The 14,915-nt window shown below is 45.9% G+C and overlaps 1 protein-coding gene across 1 annotated transcript in view; it reads right to left on the bottom strand.

The window, feature by feature from the left end:
• Positions 1–10,924, bottom strand: part of NFKBID (NFKB inhibitor delta) — a 30,398-nt gene extending 19,474 nt beyond the window's left edge. Inside the window, exon 1 of the mRNA XM_079988190.1 lies at positions 10,822–10,924. Coding sequence (XP_079844316.1) covers positions 10,822–10,843 — 22 coding nt within the window. The 5' untranslated portion in view covers positions 10,844–10,924. The remainder of the gene's footprint in view (positions 1–10,821) is intronic.
• Positions 10,925–14,915: the final 3,991 nt, after the last annotated feature.

Raw genomic sequence — 14,915 nt, 5'->3', positions numbered from 1 at the left:
TCTTGCATGTGGTGTCTCTGTCTGTCTGTCTCACCTATACACATGGCCATTGTCCTTACCAACCTGCCAGCTCCCCTATTTCACATGCATAGCTGCCTCATCAATGGGGCACCACCTCCTCCAAATTCCTGCTTCTCATTCAAAAATGGAGAGAGGTTTCTAGCTACCCAGAGACCATGTCATACAGCCTATTGAAAAAATACCAGCAAACCATTCTGGGCTGTTACCAGCAATCTAACAAAGGAACAGCGGATCTGCAGTGCCAGTAACAATATATTCCAGACCCAAGCCTTGACAGCAAATTAATCTTTCCTCCAGGCAACCTGTATATTCAACATTCACCCTCATTTCGCTAGCACAAAACTTGCAGTGTGGCTAGAATGCTGGGTCTTTTTTTGAGCATTTGCTCTGACTTGTTTATGGGATGGACAATGAGTATTTATCCTGCATTCATCTTGATTTGTTTCTGGGGTCTTCACACGTCTTCCTGTTACTCATTACTTCACCTCACGCTTTTCAGTGCATGTTCTCTTCCCTTCCCAAAGTGCAAAATATATGTTGTTGTTGTTGTTGTTGTTTTTAAATCAAATTAATGCACCAGGACATTTGTAATTACAAACTCCCCACCCCCTGACCAATGGACCAATTGATAATCGCTGAGGGTCTTAGTGGACCATTTCTGCCCATTGTAGCAATTTCAGAGTGCTGTGTGATTTTTAATTGCATTTCTATTGTTTCTTTTCTTTTGTATGTACTGTATTTGACTGCATTACAATCTGAATTCCGCTGAATTCAAAATACAACGCTGTAAAATGCGACATAGGGAACGGTGAAGCAATTAAAAACCATAGAGCGATAAGGAAGCAATAAAAAGGTAATTAAGGATCAATATAAGAAATAAAAGAAGCAATAAAAATACAGTTAAAAATCAAGGTGGATCTTTAATGGGGAAACATGAATGAAGTCCGCAGACCCCAGTTTGATAAGCCTTGTGCTCGGGCGACAGAGCGATTTGATCCAATTTTTTATTACAGAGACCTAAAGTTCCAGTACACGCTCAGGTTCCTCCTGCAAAATAGTGACAGTCTCGGAAGGCCCCTCTTAAATTCCTGAGCGCTCCTGTGACATGATTCAGAGTTTGCCCTGCCTGCTACAGGAGCAAGGCTGCTGGCAGAAAATAACAGCTCTGTGTTGCTCATGTATCCTGCTTTGACCCAACCTTGGCCTTTCATCTCCGTCACTTGTGGTTTCCCTTCTCAACGCACAAGGGATATTTTCCAGAGCAGGTGATGCTCAAACGCAGATATTGTGGCCACCCCCACCTCCCCAGTCCCTTGTTAAAAGCCTTCTGAGAGCAATATGAGGAGGAGGGGAATGGCAGGCAGCATGTCAGCTCAAAGGCATGTGCTGTGGTTGTTGTCCTGGCTGCCGGTGTAAAAAACAAGGCAACTTGCAGCGCCGTCGCTTCCGTTGACGGAAGGCATGACACTGTGAAGGAAATGATGTGGAAGAAAAACTCAGCCGGCAAGGGCTGCTGGTCAGAGCTATTCCTCCACTCAACTACATTTCCTTTCTGGATCCTGTGACCTAAACCTGCAAGGTTCAGGGTGAGTCCCCTGGTGCAGATGCAAGTGTGTAAGTCAAAGGAGTGCTCTCCCCTTATTGCTGGACTCCAGCCCCCACCAGCCTCAGCCAGCATGACCCATGGCCAAGGACAATGGGAATTGTAGTCTACAGCGTGGTGTAGTGGTTGGAGCATTGGACTAGAGATAACACTTAATGTTGGGTGGAGGAAACAGACTGCCTTTGTAATTTTATTATAGAAAGAGGAGAACAGTGCAAGGCAGGCATTGGGAAATTTGAATCAGGGGCGCAGGCAGTGTTTCAGCACTTCAAATCCCTGTGGGTGGAAGAAGTTACTGTTCTGATCTTTCCCATGCTGCAGCACCACCCTTGTAATGGTCAGAGCAGGTACTGCAGATCCAGGATTCCATCCCTAATCTGAACAGTATGTCTTGCCCATGTCCAATTTGGATTCTCTCTGTTTCTCAATTTTCCAACCTAAAGTTCATTTCTCCACATTTCCACATCAGTTTGGGTGATTCTTTTTTTTTTTTAAGGGTTCAGGAAAATTAATCAGTATTTTAGCGCAAATTTCCTCTAATATGCACATTTGTATGCAATTTTTGCCTAAGATAAGCATTCCCCCCCAGTCTCCCCTAATTAATGCATTTTTTTCTATGTCATTATCACAAAAACATGCATTTTTAAAATACAAACTTTACCTTAGTATATGCATTCATGTACACATGACTTGGCTGGGGAACTACATTGTTGGTGCAAGGAAAAATATAGGAATAAAAGGAGAAATCCTGGATGCCAAGATCCAAGGCTGGGGCAAGTACTCTGCAATGAGAGAACCCCAGCAGAGATTTAAACATAATAAAATCTGCAATAAAGTAAACCATGGAAATATGGGCTTAGGCCTTTAAAATATGTCCTTGCGAGTTCCAAAACTTCCCTCTAACCCCACACATCTGGTAAGTTTAAAATGGTTTACTTAGAAACTCTCCAACGGCCGTATTCATGTGCTGTTCCATACCATATATTCAGAAAAGTTGCACAGGCAGTAAAATGTAGTTTAGTTCCAAAATGGCAAAAGTTTGTAGATTATTGGTATGGAACACAAGAATGACTTGTGAAAGCCATTCACCTAAGCTTAGCCTCTTCACACACCGAGATCACCAGGCAGACTGAGAGGAGGTACAATAGTCTTGATTACCTGTATCCTCCCAAGGTAAGGGAAGTGAACACAGCTAAGGACAGCTGGCAAGACAGCTTACTCTATGGTATTAACCCCTTTATACATTAAATAGACTTAAGCATGTTGGTTAAAAGAGGCAGGTTATCCCCCATACATTGCTAAATTTGGGGAAGTTCGAATTTAGAAAGGATGTCTGGGTTTCAGTACTCTTATTGTTTTGGAAAGTGAAAATTCGAGAAGTTCACCTTTAAATGTTTACCAAATTGAGTTTTCTCTGCAACACTACTTTCCTGCTTGACTTGAGGGTGGCAACAATTAGTCCATTCATGGACATACCTTTTGCCTTTCCTAGAGCTGCACTTCAAGTCTCTCTTGGAACTTAGCCAAGGCTTGCTAGCAAGCTTTGCTGGTTTAGATAAATAGTAGAAGCAGAGCCCTAGATTTGGGAGAGGGAGGTTTGTGATGGAATTTCCTCTTTTGCTATGGCACCTCAATGGCTATGGCCATCATTCTGGGGAGGCAGTAAAATGGGGCCCCTCCTGCACACAATCCCATCCTACACATACAATCTCATGCACCATGAAAGAAAAATTAGCATCTCCTAGATTCCTGAAAATGATATCTTGGCTGAGAGCTTGAAATAAACGTTTGTTTTTATTTCAGAAATTCCACCTTCAACAGTTCTGAAAACTGTATCTTGGCCCAGACTGGGGATTCATGCCATGTCCCCAAATACCCCTCAGCTATCCTACCAGCTCACAGGAAACATCCAGGCTGGAAAAGAATCCTACTAGGCTTTCCTTGGTCTTTATAGAAGTATTATCTTGCCAATGTTTTGAATTAAAAAAAAAATCTGGTGGACCAATATGGCATCAAATATTCCATAAACCAGGAGTGGGAAATCTCCAGCCTGGGGAACAAATGTGGCCCTCAAAGCCCCATTATCTGGCCCTTGGAATTTTCCCTGGGCCACACCCCCTCTCCAGCCACACCCTTTACTTGCCTGGCTTTGAGCCATTGAATGAATTTTGCCTCTTGCTTCCTGGATGGAGGACAGAGAGAGTTGTGCACCTAATGGACAAAGGTACCATTTGCTTTAATTGCTCTGCCCAGTTTTGCCCCTGGCTCTGCTCACCTCTGTAATGTGGCCCCTGGAAGGTTGCTCAGAAGGGAATGTGGCCCTTGGGTGGAAAAGAATCCCCACCTCTGACATTGTTCAAAAGAGGAGATCCATCCACCTACAGTCTAATGTGATCTAGACTGTTTTGCCACCTCCTCCTTGGGCTACCTGCCTCATTCAAGGGGTAAATAAATCAGCAGAAAGGAATTGAAAGTGGTATACACAGAGATGTGAGAGCCAGATTAAATGCCCTTCAATAATTCACCATTGTAAATCATGACTGTGGAGGGAGAGTAACCCCTCTATCTTTATACTGGAACTGGGAGCCATCAGAGGAAACTAGAGGGACAGTGTTGGTGGACTACAGCTCCCATCACCCCTGACTATTGGGTGAGATTGCTAGGGATGATGGGAGTTGTAGTCCATCCCAGCAACATCTGGGGAACCAAGGTTGACTAGCTCGACATATCTGTGCCCTTAAGTACAGGGTTGTTCAAACACAAGCCAGCAGTCTGGGCCTTCCAGTCCAGACTAGGAGCTTAGCATGGTAGTAGAGGGCTTTAACCCCCTGCCCTCAGCTATGGTCTTGATCTCTTTCAGGCTCCCTGCTGTGGCTGCAGAATGCATAGGAAAGAGAGAAAAAACCCACATCTCTCTCACTTACTTCAATGGAATTCCGTGCCTTCTCCTTGTCTCCACCCACCGCTGTATGGATGGGGAATGTAGAGCTCCTGATTTGGATTGGGGCCATAGCAGAGCACAGATATGTAGCTAATGTATGACCCAGTTTGACCCCAATTAGCAGACTGTTAATCCAGTGTAGATGCTAGGAAGCGTTCCCAACAGTGCAGCTGTCAAAATTATATCATTAAATAATCTTAATATTATTGATTAGCCCATTCGAGTGGCCCTCATCCTACTCTAGGTGCCCCCACCCCAGAAGTAGTTAAGAAGGTCCTTCCTTGGTAACTTCTTCTGCAAAAGCGGCCTCTAGAGGAGGCTGATCACTGCTATCATTGGCTAATCACTGTTGATGGAGACCTATCTCTCTTGAGATCGCTCAATTCTTTTCGAAAACCATCTTAGCTAGTAACCATCAAGCGGCAGTGCCAAAGCTATGGAATAATCTCCCTGGAGACCTTCGCCTGCTTCTATTTTCGTGCCAACTTAAAACATGGAAGGTCACCTCCTGACTGCCTGAATTTTGCGGGAGGGATTGACGTGCATTCTGGAATGTAGGTCTGCATAATTCAAGTGGGTTTAAGCACTCTGTCACCTTGGCGGAACAAATCCACTTTCAAAAGAGAGAGAGAGAGAGAGAGAGAGAGGACTTTTTTGCAGTTAGGAAAGTGATGGGGAAAGTGTATTGCAAAGTCTGGGGAGAATGATCTACGGGAATTCATTTAACCACCACAAAAGCAAATAAGGATGAATGCTCATTTCTTTATCACCTCCCCACCAATGAATCAGAACCTATACACAATAAAGACCAGATGTAAGCTACCCAGTGCACAAGCTTTGAACCACCAAATGGATATGAATGCTGATTCAATAGATCACCTGGAGGAGCCCTTATTTGAAAGAGATTTTAATATCAGCTGAATGAACTTTATGTTGTTTGCAAACTGCTAGCAAAAGCAGCTGTTGCAGACACAGTGCTTGCCTTGCCTTGTATCATCAAGGCTACCCATGCAAGAAATGCCAATCTCTCTCTAGTCTTAAATGGTTGAGCAAGAGGTCAATATAATAGATATAGCATCTTTTATTACGGTGGGAAACCTGTGCACCTCTGCATGCTGGTATGTCTTATAGGGGTGGATGAATCTGTTGATTTTGGTTTTCTCAGTTTCTCCTTTTTCCAATCTCACGTTCAGTTCTACAGCAATTTGTGATTTATTGGGAAAATTCATACGCATTTTAGTGCAAATCCCCCCTAATAAGCACATATTTCTATGCAGTTTTTGACTAATATACAGAGTCTTGCAAGCAGTCTCCCCTATTATAATGCATATTTGTATATTGTTTTCACCAATATATACATTTTTATGTACACTTCCCCCAATATATGTACATTTGTAAGCATTGGTTGGTTGGAGAACTCCATCGCAAAATTCAGAGAAATGCGAATTTCAGATGATAGCTGTGTTTCAGTTCTTGAACCAATACTGTACATCAAGTGTGAACTAGGGAGATTCACATTAGATAGAGTATCATTAATTAGTTGATTTTGCTTCTGTATTAATGAGAATCTACCTATCTCCCCTTTGTCTAGCACTTTGATGGTTAGTGCGTTAGATATGGACATGAGGACGAGGGTTAAAATCCTTACTCAGCCAGCAAACTCCCTGGATGACCTTACTTCAGTCACTGTGTCACAGCCTAGTGGAGCAAGGGTGGGGGGAAGAACTATTTTTTCCAGTCTTAGCTCCTTGGAGTAAAGGTGGCATAAATATTTAAATGTGCTGTAAATCCAGGTGTATATCCAGCCTTCAGCCTCAGCCAGCATGATGGAAACTAGGTAACAATTGTGAATTTTGACTGCTGTTTTGTGGGGGAGGAAACTTCTGCAGAAAGAAAACCAGCCCATCAAGGCCAATGGGTTCTACCCAGTTTTCTTCCTTTCCACATTACTTTTCTAACCTACAGGGCATCTGTGAAACAACAGATTCCCTTGGATAGCTCAACTGGTAGAGCATGAGACTGTTAATCTCAGGTTTGTGGGTTCGAGCCCCACGTTGAGCAAAAGATTTCTGAATTGCAGGGGGTTGGACTAGATGACCCTCGTGGTCCCTTCCAACTCTACAATTCTTTGAACGATGGTGTTGCAATTGGCACAGAGGGACCACCTGTGGTTTGCGAGAAGAACTTCCACCCACTTGGTGCGGGCAGAGGAGTCAAAACCCCAGAGACCCAGACTTAACCCCGAGAGCGCAAGGGGCTTTCATGGGGAAGCCGGAGGACATGGGGATTCCGAGTCTCTGGTTAACCAGCAGACCGGCAGACATCTGGGCCTGGCTCTGAGCCCAGTGCTTTCTTCTTTTTCTGGCCAAGGGACTACCATCGCCCCCCTGCCCCCGGTGGCAGGAAAGAGACAAAGCGTTCTGCTGTGTGTGGCCATGTGTGATCAGCCCCCGCACTCGGCAAAGTAAAGAGGCCGAGTGCAGAATGGAATCCCCAGCGACGCGTCACTGGGAAACCCCAGATTGTTTCCTGTCTTCTTGGAAGCGGCCAGATGGTTCGATCTCTTGAGATGGTGTGTGTGTGTGTGAGAGAGAGAGAGAGAGAGAGAAAGAGAGAGAGAGAGAGAGAGAGAGAGAGAGAGAGAGAGGGAGACATCTGGGGGAAGCCACCCACCTCAAGGGGCTGACTCTGCCCAGGTCCCTTCTGAAACAAGAGGAGCAGGAACCCAGGCGTCCTGGCTCTTCTGTTTCCTCCCCCCTCCCAATCAATGGAACATCAACAGCCCACGCTTGCATCCTTTGGTGATACAGCTCTCTTCCTGTGTCTGCCAACAGCTGTGCTGCAAATACACAAGTGGTCCAGGGGGTGGGGAAATCTGTGGGTCTTTAGATGTTGCCGGACTCCATCAACCCGCCACTGATGGCCATCCTGGCTGAGCCGAGGGCATCCCGAGACTAACAACATCCAGGGTCCTTACTGCAGCATCGTTCCTTGCACGTGTTAGTTGCCAAGTTGCCCCAAAAACAGGACACTCAAACACAACAGCCCAATCTGTTCTTACGCCTTTGGCAACACTTTGCTGGATGGCAGGTGGCAGAGCCTGAAGCCTTTCACAACACAGTAACTCCTGAATACCTGCACACATCAAGCTGCTCATTAAAGGTACAGCAGCAGCTTTTTCAACTTGCGATTGGAGCAGGAGGGAGGTAGAGGGTCCTTAATGAAATAAATATACTAGGTTCACACCCAGGGATGTATCCAATACTCAGAGTAGATCCACTGAAATTAATGGGAATGATGATATTTGGTTCATTAACTTAACTGGGTGTAATCGGAGTAGAAATCAGCTTGTGGCAAAACCCAGACACTTACCGATTATAGCCAAAATGTACCCCCCCCCAAATAATCTTTTTTAAAAGCATAGTGAGGGGGCACCAGGAAAGGCCAGCCTCCCCCCGACTACAGTGGTACCTTGGTTCTCGATCTTAATCTGATCTGGGAGTCCGTTTGACTCCCGAAACTATTCGAAAACCAAGGCACAGCTTCCGATTGGCTGCAGGAGTTTCCTGCACTCAAGCGGAAGCAGCGTCAGACGTTCGGCTTCTGAAAAACGTTTGCATACCGGAACACTTACTTCTGGGTTTGCAGTGTTTGGGAGCTGATTTGTTCGGGAGCCAAGCCGTTCGAGTACCAAGGTACCACAGTGCTTCTAATTTTAGCACTGAAAGCCATGAGTCAGAATGATGCAATTCATGTTGCATAATGTGGCTTGCGCAAAGAGGCTCCTTCTCTTACGCTGGACTGGGCTCCCCACGGGGCTGGTGCCACTTGAAATTGTGTACGGCAGGTAAACACACCTGTCTGGCAAATGCAGTTGCGTTCTGATCTGCTAGTTTTAGGAGCCCAAGCACAAATACCCTCCCGCAGTAGGCCTGTTTGTTTATTTATGAAACAGTACCCTGGCATGGAAAAAGGGACGCAGGTGGCGCTGTGGGTTAAAGCCTCAGCGCCTAGGACTTGCCGATCGAAAGGTCGGCGGTTCGAATCCCTGCGGCGGGGTGCGCTCCCGCTGCTCGGTCCCAGCGCCTGCCAACCTAGCAGTTCGAAAGCACCTCCGGGTGCAAGTAGATAAATAGGGACTGCTTACCAGCGGGAAGGTAAACGGCGTTTCCGAGTGCGGCTCTGGCTCGCCAGAGCAGCGATGTCACGCTGGCCACGTGACCCGGAAGTGTCTCCGGACAGCGCTGGCCCCTGGCCTCTTAAGTGAGATGGGCGCACAACCCCAGAGTCTGTCAAGACTGGCCCGTACGGGCAGGGGTACCTTTACCTTTACCTTACCCTGGCATGGAGGGAAGCGGGTGGTGCTGTGGGTCAAACCACAGAGCCTAGGACTTGCCGATCAGAAGGTCGGCGGTTCGAATCCCCGCAACGGGGTGAGCTCCCGTTGCTCGGTTCCAGCTCCTGCCAACCTAGCAGTTCGGAAGCACGTCAAAGTGCAAGTAGATAAATAGGTACCACTCCGGCAGGAAGGTAAACGGTGTTTCTGGGCACTGCTCTGGTTCGCCAGAAGCGGCTTAGTCATGCTGGCCACATGACCCGGAAGCTGTACGCTGGCCCCCTCGGCCAATAAAGTGAGATGAGCGCCGCAAGTCCAGAGGCGGCCACGACTGGACCTAATGGTCAGGGGACCCTTTACCTTTACCCTGGCATGGTGACATGTGAGAGTGTATATCAGTCTCCTGATCTAACTATAAATGTGTCATTTTAGAGCAGCGATTTCCCAAAGTCAACCTGCTCCTTTGGGGACAAAGGGCACTGGATCACCTCCACACTGTATATTTCAAGTACACAACTCCCTCCCTCAAAGAATCATGGGAACTGTAGTTTCTGAAGGGTGCAGGGGATTTTAGCTCTCTGGGGAGTAAACAACAGATCCAATGATTCTTTTTTGGGGGTGGGGGTGGAGTCATGTGCTTTGAATGTATGGTGTGGATGTGACCCATAACAGACACAGCTGCAAAGGAGGGGGACAGTGGAGTGTCTGCATGTCAGTGAATCACCACTGCATGTCCCTTCAAAAGCGTGGAGAGGAACCAGATTGACAGGACCAGGCAATCGCTGTTTAGAGACCACTGGAGTGTGTGGCACCCTAGCTGAGTCACATGAAAACGTGACGGGTGGAAAGTAGACGGCACCTCTGAAGAACACCATCACTTTTGTTTCCTAGCTCTTGTTACAGTGACTTCACCCTCCAGCAGAGTAGGCCTGCGGCCTCAGATGCTCTTACCGGTGACTGGAACCTCTGAATAAGCATTTCTTATGGTTGCTGAGTCAGTTTCCCATGTCCCATTATTTCTATGCCAAGGGGGGAATATGATACTCCCCCTTGCATCCCTAATTGCAAAATGTAGCCATACCCTTAGCATGCCAAGAGGGCAACTCCAGAACAGCATGGACATAAATCTGCACTGAGCTCAAGGCAGTATTGGTCTAATTGAAAAGCCCAGTTCCACAATGATCTTCTCTTGGAGAGACAGTCCACTTCTAATTGTTAAACGTTACAGTATACCAAATCCATCTTTTAAGAAGGCTTGCCAGTGAGGATTGCTAATCTTTCCTTTCTGGCAGGGCTTCTGTGCTGGCTCTCTCTCTCTCTCTCTCTCTCTCTCTCTCTCTCTCTCTCTCTCAATGTTTATTTATGGATTTCTGAGTGCAAGTATTGCAGGTAAGTAATAGTGCTGATACAAATATTTAGGTGCATCCAGTAGTCTTAACACATCAGGAGCAAAATTAATAAGCTTGAAATTGCCACGCTCAGGACCACACATAGGGAAGGCAAAAATGTTTACGGCTGTGTTCCTAGTAGAAAATCAAGGTCTATTCCAGAGCTGGAGAAAAGCTTGTGCCATATTTAGCTTCTGTTTATTTGCGTTGACATAATCCCATGGACAGATGCCAGATTGCCAGATTACCATTGGTTTAGCTCTTCCTTTAGCAAGTTTTTACGGCTTCTGTGCTCTTTAACACCTGCAAAAGCAGGCAGAAATTCAACTAACGAAACTTTTTAGCCCATGCTAAGGAAAAGCGTCACCTGTTGAATTGCCTGCCTTGCAGCTGTTAATAAGAAGCCTTCTCTGGGAAAAAGCTGAAGCAATTCTTTTGCGTTTAAAGGGGACTGTTTACACCCCAGAACAGTCAACAAAGTGATTACACCCTCCCAAAAAACCCAAGGCTTCTTAAGGAATCTGCCACTTACCTTTCTGTAGTCTCAGACCCATCTCCAGCCCTTGTGGGGCACCAGACCCTTTCCCTTCCTCCGCCACCTTCCTCTGCTGCTTCTGACACAATGCAGCCGTCTCACAAAGGAACTTTTGAGCTCATGAAGAGGAAGCAAAGCTTCAGTTTATACTAGCGAGAGGAAGTGGTTGCACAGCCCCTTTCAAGAGAAGCACGCCTCCTTCCCACCTGTCTAGAAATAACACCCTTTTTAAAAAGGGGAGCATGCAGTGCGGCCACAGAGCCAGAAATATTGTGGAGGGGAGGCTGAAGGCAAAAAAACCTTTAAGAGAGAATGCCGTGTTTTGCGAGGGAGGTTCTGAATTTTCACTTTGTTTTTATTCATTCTGGTTTCATATAATTTTATTTAGAATATATATATATATATATGCACAATATTTCATTTTAATATTTGTTAAGTGGAACAATGCTTCCGATACAATACGATACAATAATCTTTATTGTCATTGTCCCATACAGAACAACAAAATTGAAAAAATCTACATCAGACATTCAAAAACCAATAAACCTGCTATCCCAGCTATCCCAGCCTGGTTAACCCCCCTAAAAACTCTGCTACCCCATAATTAAATACAATATACTCCCATAGAGACTACCTTAAAAAGGTAAAGGTAAAGGTACCCCTGCCCGTACGGGCCAGTCTTGACAGACTCTGGGGTTGTGCGCCCATCTCACTTAAGAGGCCAGGGGCCAGCGCTGTCCGGAGACACTTCCGGGTCACGTGGCCAGCGTCGCACACGGAAACGCCGTTTACCTTCCCGCTGGTAAGCGGTCCCTATTTATCTACTTGCACCTGGAGGTGCTTTCGAAATGCTAGGTTGGCAGGCGCTGGGACCGAGCAGCGGGAGCGCACCCCGCCGCAGGGATTCGAACCGCCGACCTTTTGATCGGCAAGTCCTAGGCGCTGAGGCTTTAACCCACAGCGCCACCTACCTGCCACCTCCTGAGAAAAAAAAGGAGGCGAAAAAGTAGGTCTGGAGGCAGTGGCAGAGTCACTGTCATCATCATTGGAGGAGGAGGAGGAGGCGGGGTGGCAGCAGAGAAGTTGGCAGCAAAAGAGGAGGAGGAAAATGCAGGAGATGGCAAGTGGCATGCTCCTTGCAGGCCCAATCTGTTGCCCCTCCCAGCTGTCCCAAATTTGCCACCCAAGGCAGTAGCTTCACCAAGCCTCCTGGGCAAGTCTGCTCTGCTATTCTTATTCTTATTCTTATTCTTATTCTTATTCTTATTCTTATTCTTATTCTTATTCTTATTCTTATTCTTATTATCATCATTATTATTATTACAGTGGTACCTCAGGTTACATACACTTCAGGTTACATACGCTTCAAAATGTGTCATTTTAGAGCAGTGATTTCCCAAAGTCAAGCTGCTCCTTTGGGGACAAAGGGCACTGGGTCACCTCCATACTGTATACAAGTGGTAGCTTGGGTTACATACGCTTCAGGTTACATACGCTTCAGGTTACAGACTCCGCTAACCCAGAAATAGTTTCAGGTTAAGTACGGACCTCTGGAACGAATTAAGTACTTAACCTGAGGTAAAAGGTAAAGGTAAAGGCACCCCTGCCCATCAGGGCCAGTCGTGACCAACTCTAGGGTTGCGCGCTCATCTCGCTCAAGGTATCACTGTATTAAAAAAGGGGAATGCTGTGATTTGCCCAGAGAGCCTCCTCTGCCGATCTTAACACTTGAGAAGGTCTGTGGAGGAGGAGGCAGTCTTTCAGATACCTGGGGTCAAAGATGTTTAGAGCTTTAAAGACCAATTGGGGCACCTTGAACCGGGCCCAGTTTGGAGGTTATCTACCAGAGGATGGAGCAGCCAAGTCATCTCTGTCCAAATCAATACATGACTGCCAGAACCCAAAAACAAGTAGCTTAATATGTTTACGGTTTAGTTATGGCTGACATTTCATGCACGCTTAAAATGGAAGTCAGCCCCACGGGAAAGCAACAAGATGCATTTCCAAGTATGCAAGGATAGTGTGGCATTGCACTGTTCCTGTATTAAATTTTATTGTAAGCAAGTCTATTCCAGGCCTTTCCTTTCCATATAGCTCATTCTAATAGGCCGCAGAACAGTACCATCCCCAGAACATTCAAGATTGCCCCTTGTACAATTCCTTCTTCCAAACAGATTCTGACAGTTTATCCATAGCTGCCAGTTCAATACATTTCAAGAACCAGTCCTGCCCATCCATTTTCCAGCCCAAATGATTTCTGCAGCTGTTCTTAAGATAGAAACTGAAAGTATTTGTCTTTTATCAACAGGATCAGCAATATTGTGGGCCCTATTACAAAAGCCAATTATATCTGGAACACATTGCAGGGGTTTTCTCTGATAATTTGTTACAGACGGACGTTTTCACTGCACGTGCGCATTGCTGTGTGTAGTCTGCCTGGCATTTCCGACACTTAAAGTTGTCAGCTCTGTAAATTCTTTTCCATCTTGCTGGCATTAGATACCATTTCAATAGCAGCTGATACCATGTTATTTTAATTGATAAAGATAAGTTATCTACTTGGTTCCACACTTCATTCCAGAATGGCTCTCTGATATTCCTCCCTGGTTCGCTTTCCCTTCTCAATCCACAGACTATTTCACTCTCTTGTATCCATCAAGACCTAATAGTTTCTTGAAACAGATCCCTTTGTATCAGCTTTGATACTCTTCTTCCAAGCTGTCTTCAGCCTGGGGGACAACCTAGGCCGCAGCAGCTCCATTAAGAAAACCATCATTTGAAAATATCGATGCCAGGATGGTAGCAACCTCCTTGGACTTAAAGATATTTCATGTCTTGTTAATAGACATCCATCTGGAATAAACTCACCACAGCACAACATCCCATTTCTCAACCAATCCGAGAAATCCGATTTCTCCTAATAAAGCTGCAATGCCAAATCACCATGTCATGGATGAAATGTAAGAACTCAGTTTTGTTTCATACTTATCCCTTGTTTTTTTATTAATTTCTAAGGAACTATGGGGTTTTTCACCCTCCCTGATTCTCCCCTCCATCCTTCCTTTATACCCACATTAGTTTTGCTGGAGGGGAAAATCTATAAATAGCTATCTTATTGATGCAGGTCTTCTTCTTTCTTCTGGGAAATCCGTAACTTCAGCCGTAATAGCTGTGCTGCTTCGCAATATCTAGCTAGAATCAGGACTGCAGGCCCTCCTTTCCGTTCTGATGTATGCATGCTGTTACTATCTGCTGTAGGATGCTTATCTTGCCAAATAAAATTCTCAAGACTTTTCTCCCAGCTTTTCAGCTCTCTCGAGCCAACCAGCAGGGTTAATGTAATAAACAAAAATAAAAAATCTCTGTAATATTCTCATCTTTATTGCATTAATCCTGGCTAACCAAGATAACTGCAGCTTATTCTGCCTATTTATATCAGACTTCGCCGCCTATCCCAGAGGATCATAATTGATCTTCCCAATTTTATTGACATCATCTACCAGCTTAACCCCAAGGCACTTTACTGCTTTTTTGGTAACTAACTCATAAGGGACGCAGGTGGCGCTGTGGGTTAAAGCCTCAGCGCCTAGGGCTTGCCGATCGAAAGGTCGGCGGTTCGAATCCCTGCGGTGGGATGCGCTCCCGCTGCTTGGTCCCAGCGCCTGCCAACCTAGCAGTTCGAAAGCACCTCCGGGTGCAAGTAGATAAATAGGGACCGCTTACCAGCGGGAAGGTAAACGGCGTTTCCGTGTGCGGCTCTGGCTCGCCAGAGCAGCGATGTCACACTGGCCACGTGACCCGGAAGTGTCTCTGGACAGCGCTGGCCCCTGGCCTCTTAAGTGAGATGGGCGCACAACCCCAGAGTCTGTCAAGACTGGCCCGTACGGGCAGGGGTACCTTTACCTTTACCTTTACCTTTAACTCATATGGTTGCATGATCTGTAGTTTATCCTGTGCATCAAGGTTGATTGCAATAACCTCTGTTTTGTTTTTCTTCTCATCACACTCAGAAACAGGCCCAAAAGCTTCTATAACATTAAAATCACAACACTGCAATAGTATTGGGTTTTCCCGAGATGACATTATATCAC

Source organism: Podarcis cretensis (assembly GCF_951804945.1).
Source record: "Podarcis cretensis genome assembly, chromosome: 8".
In the NCBI taxonomy this organism is placed as follows: Eukaryota; Metazoa; Chordata; class Lepidosauria; order Squamata; family Lacertidae; genus Podarcis; species Podarcis cretensis.
Note: the sequence above shows the minus strand (reverse complement) of the source record. Positions and strands in the feature narration are given on the sequence as shown.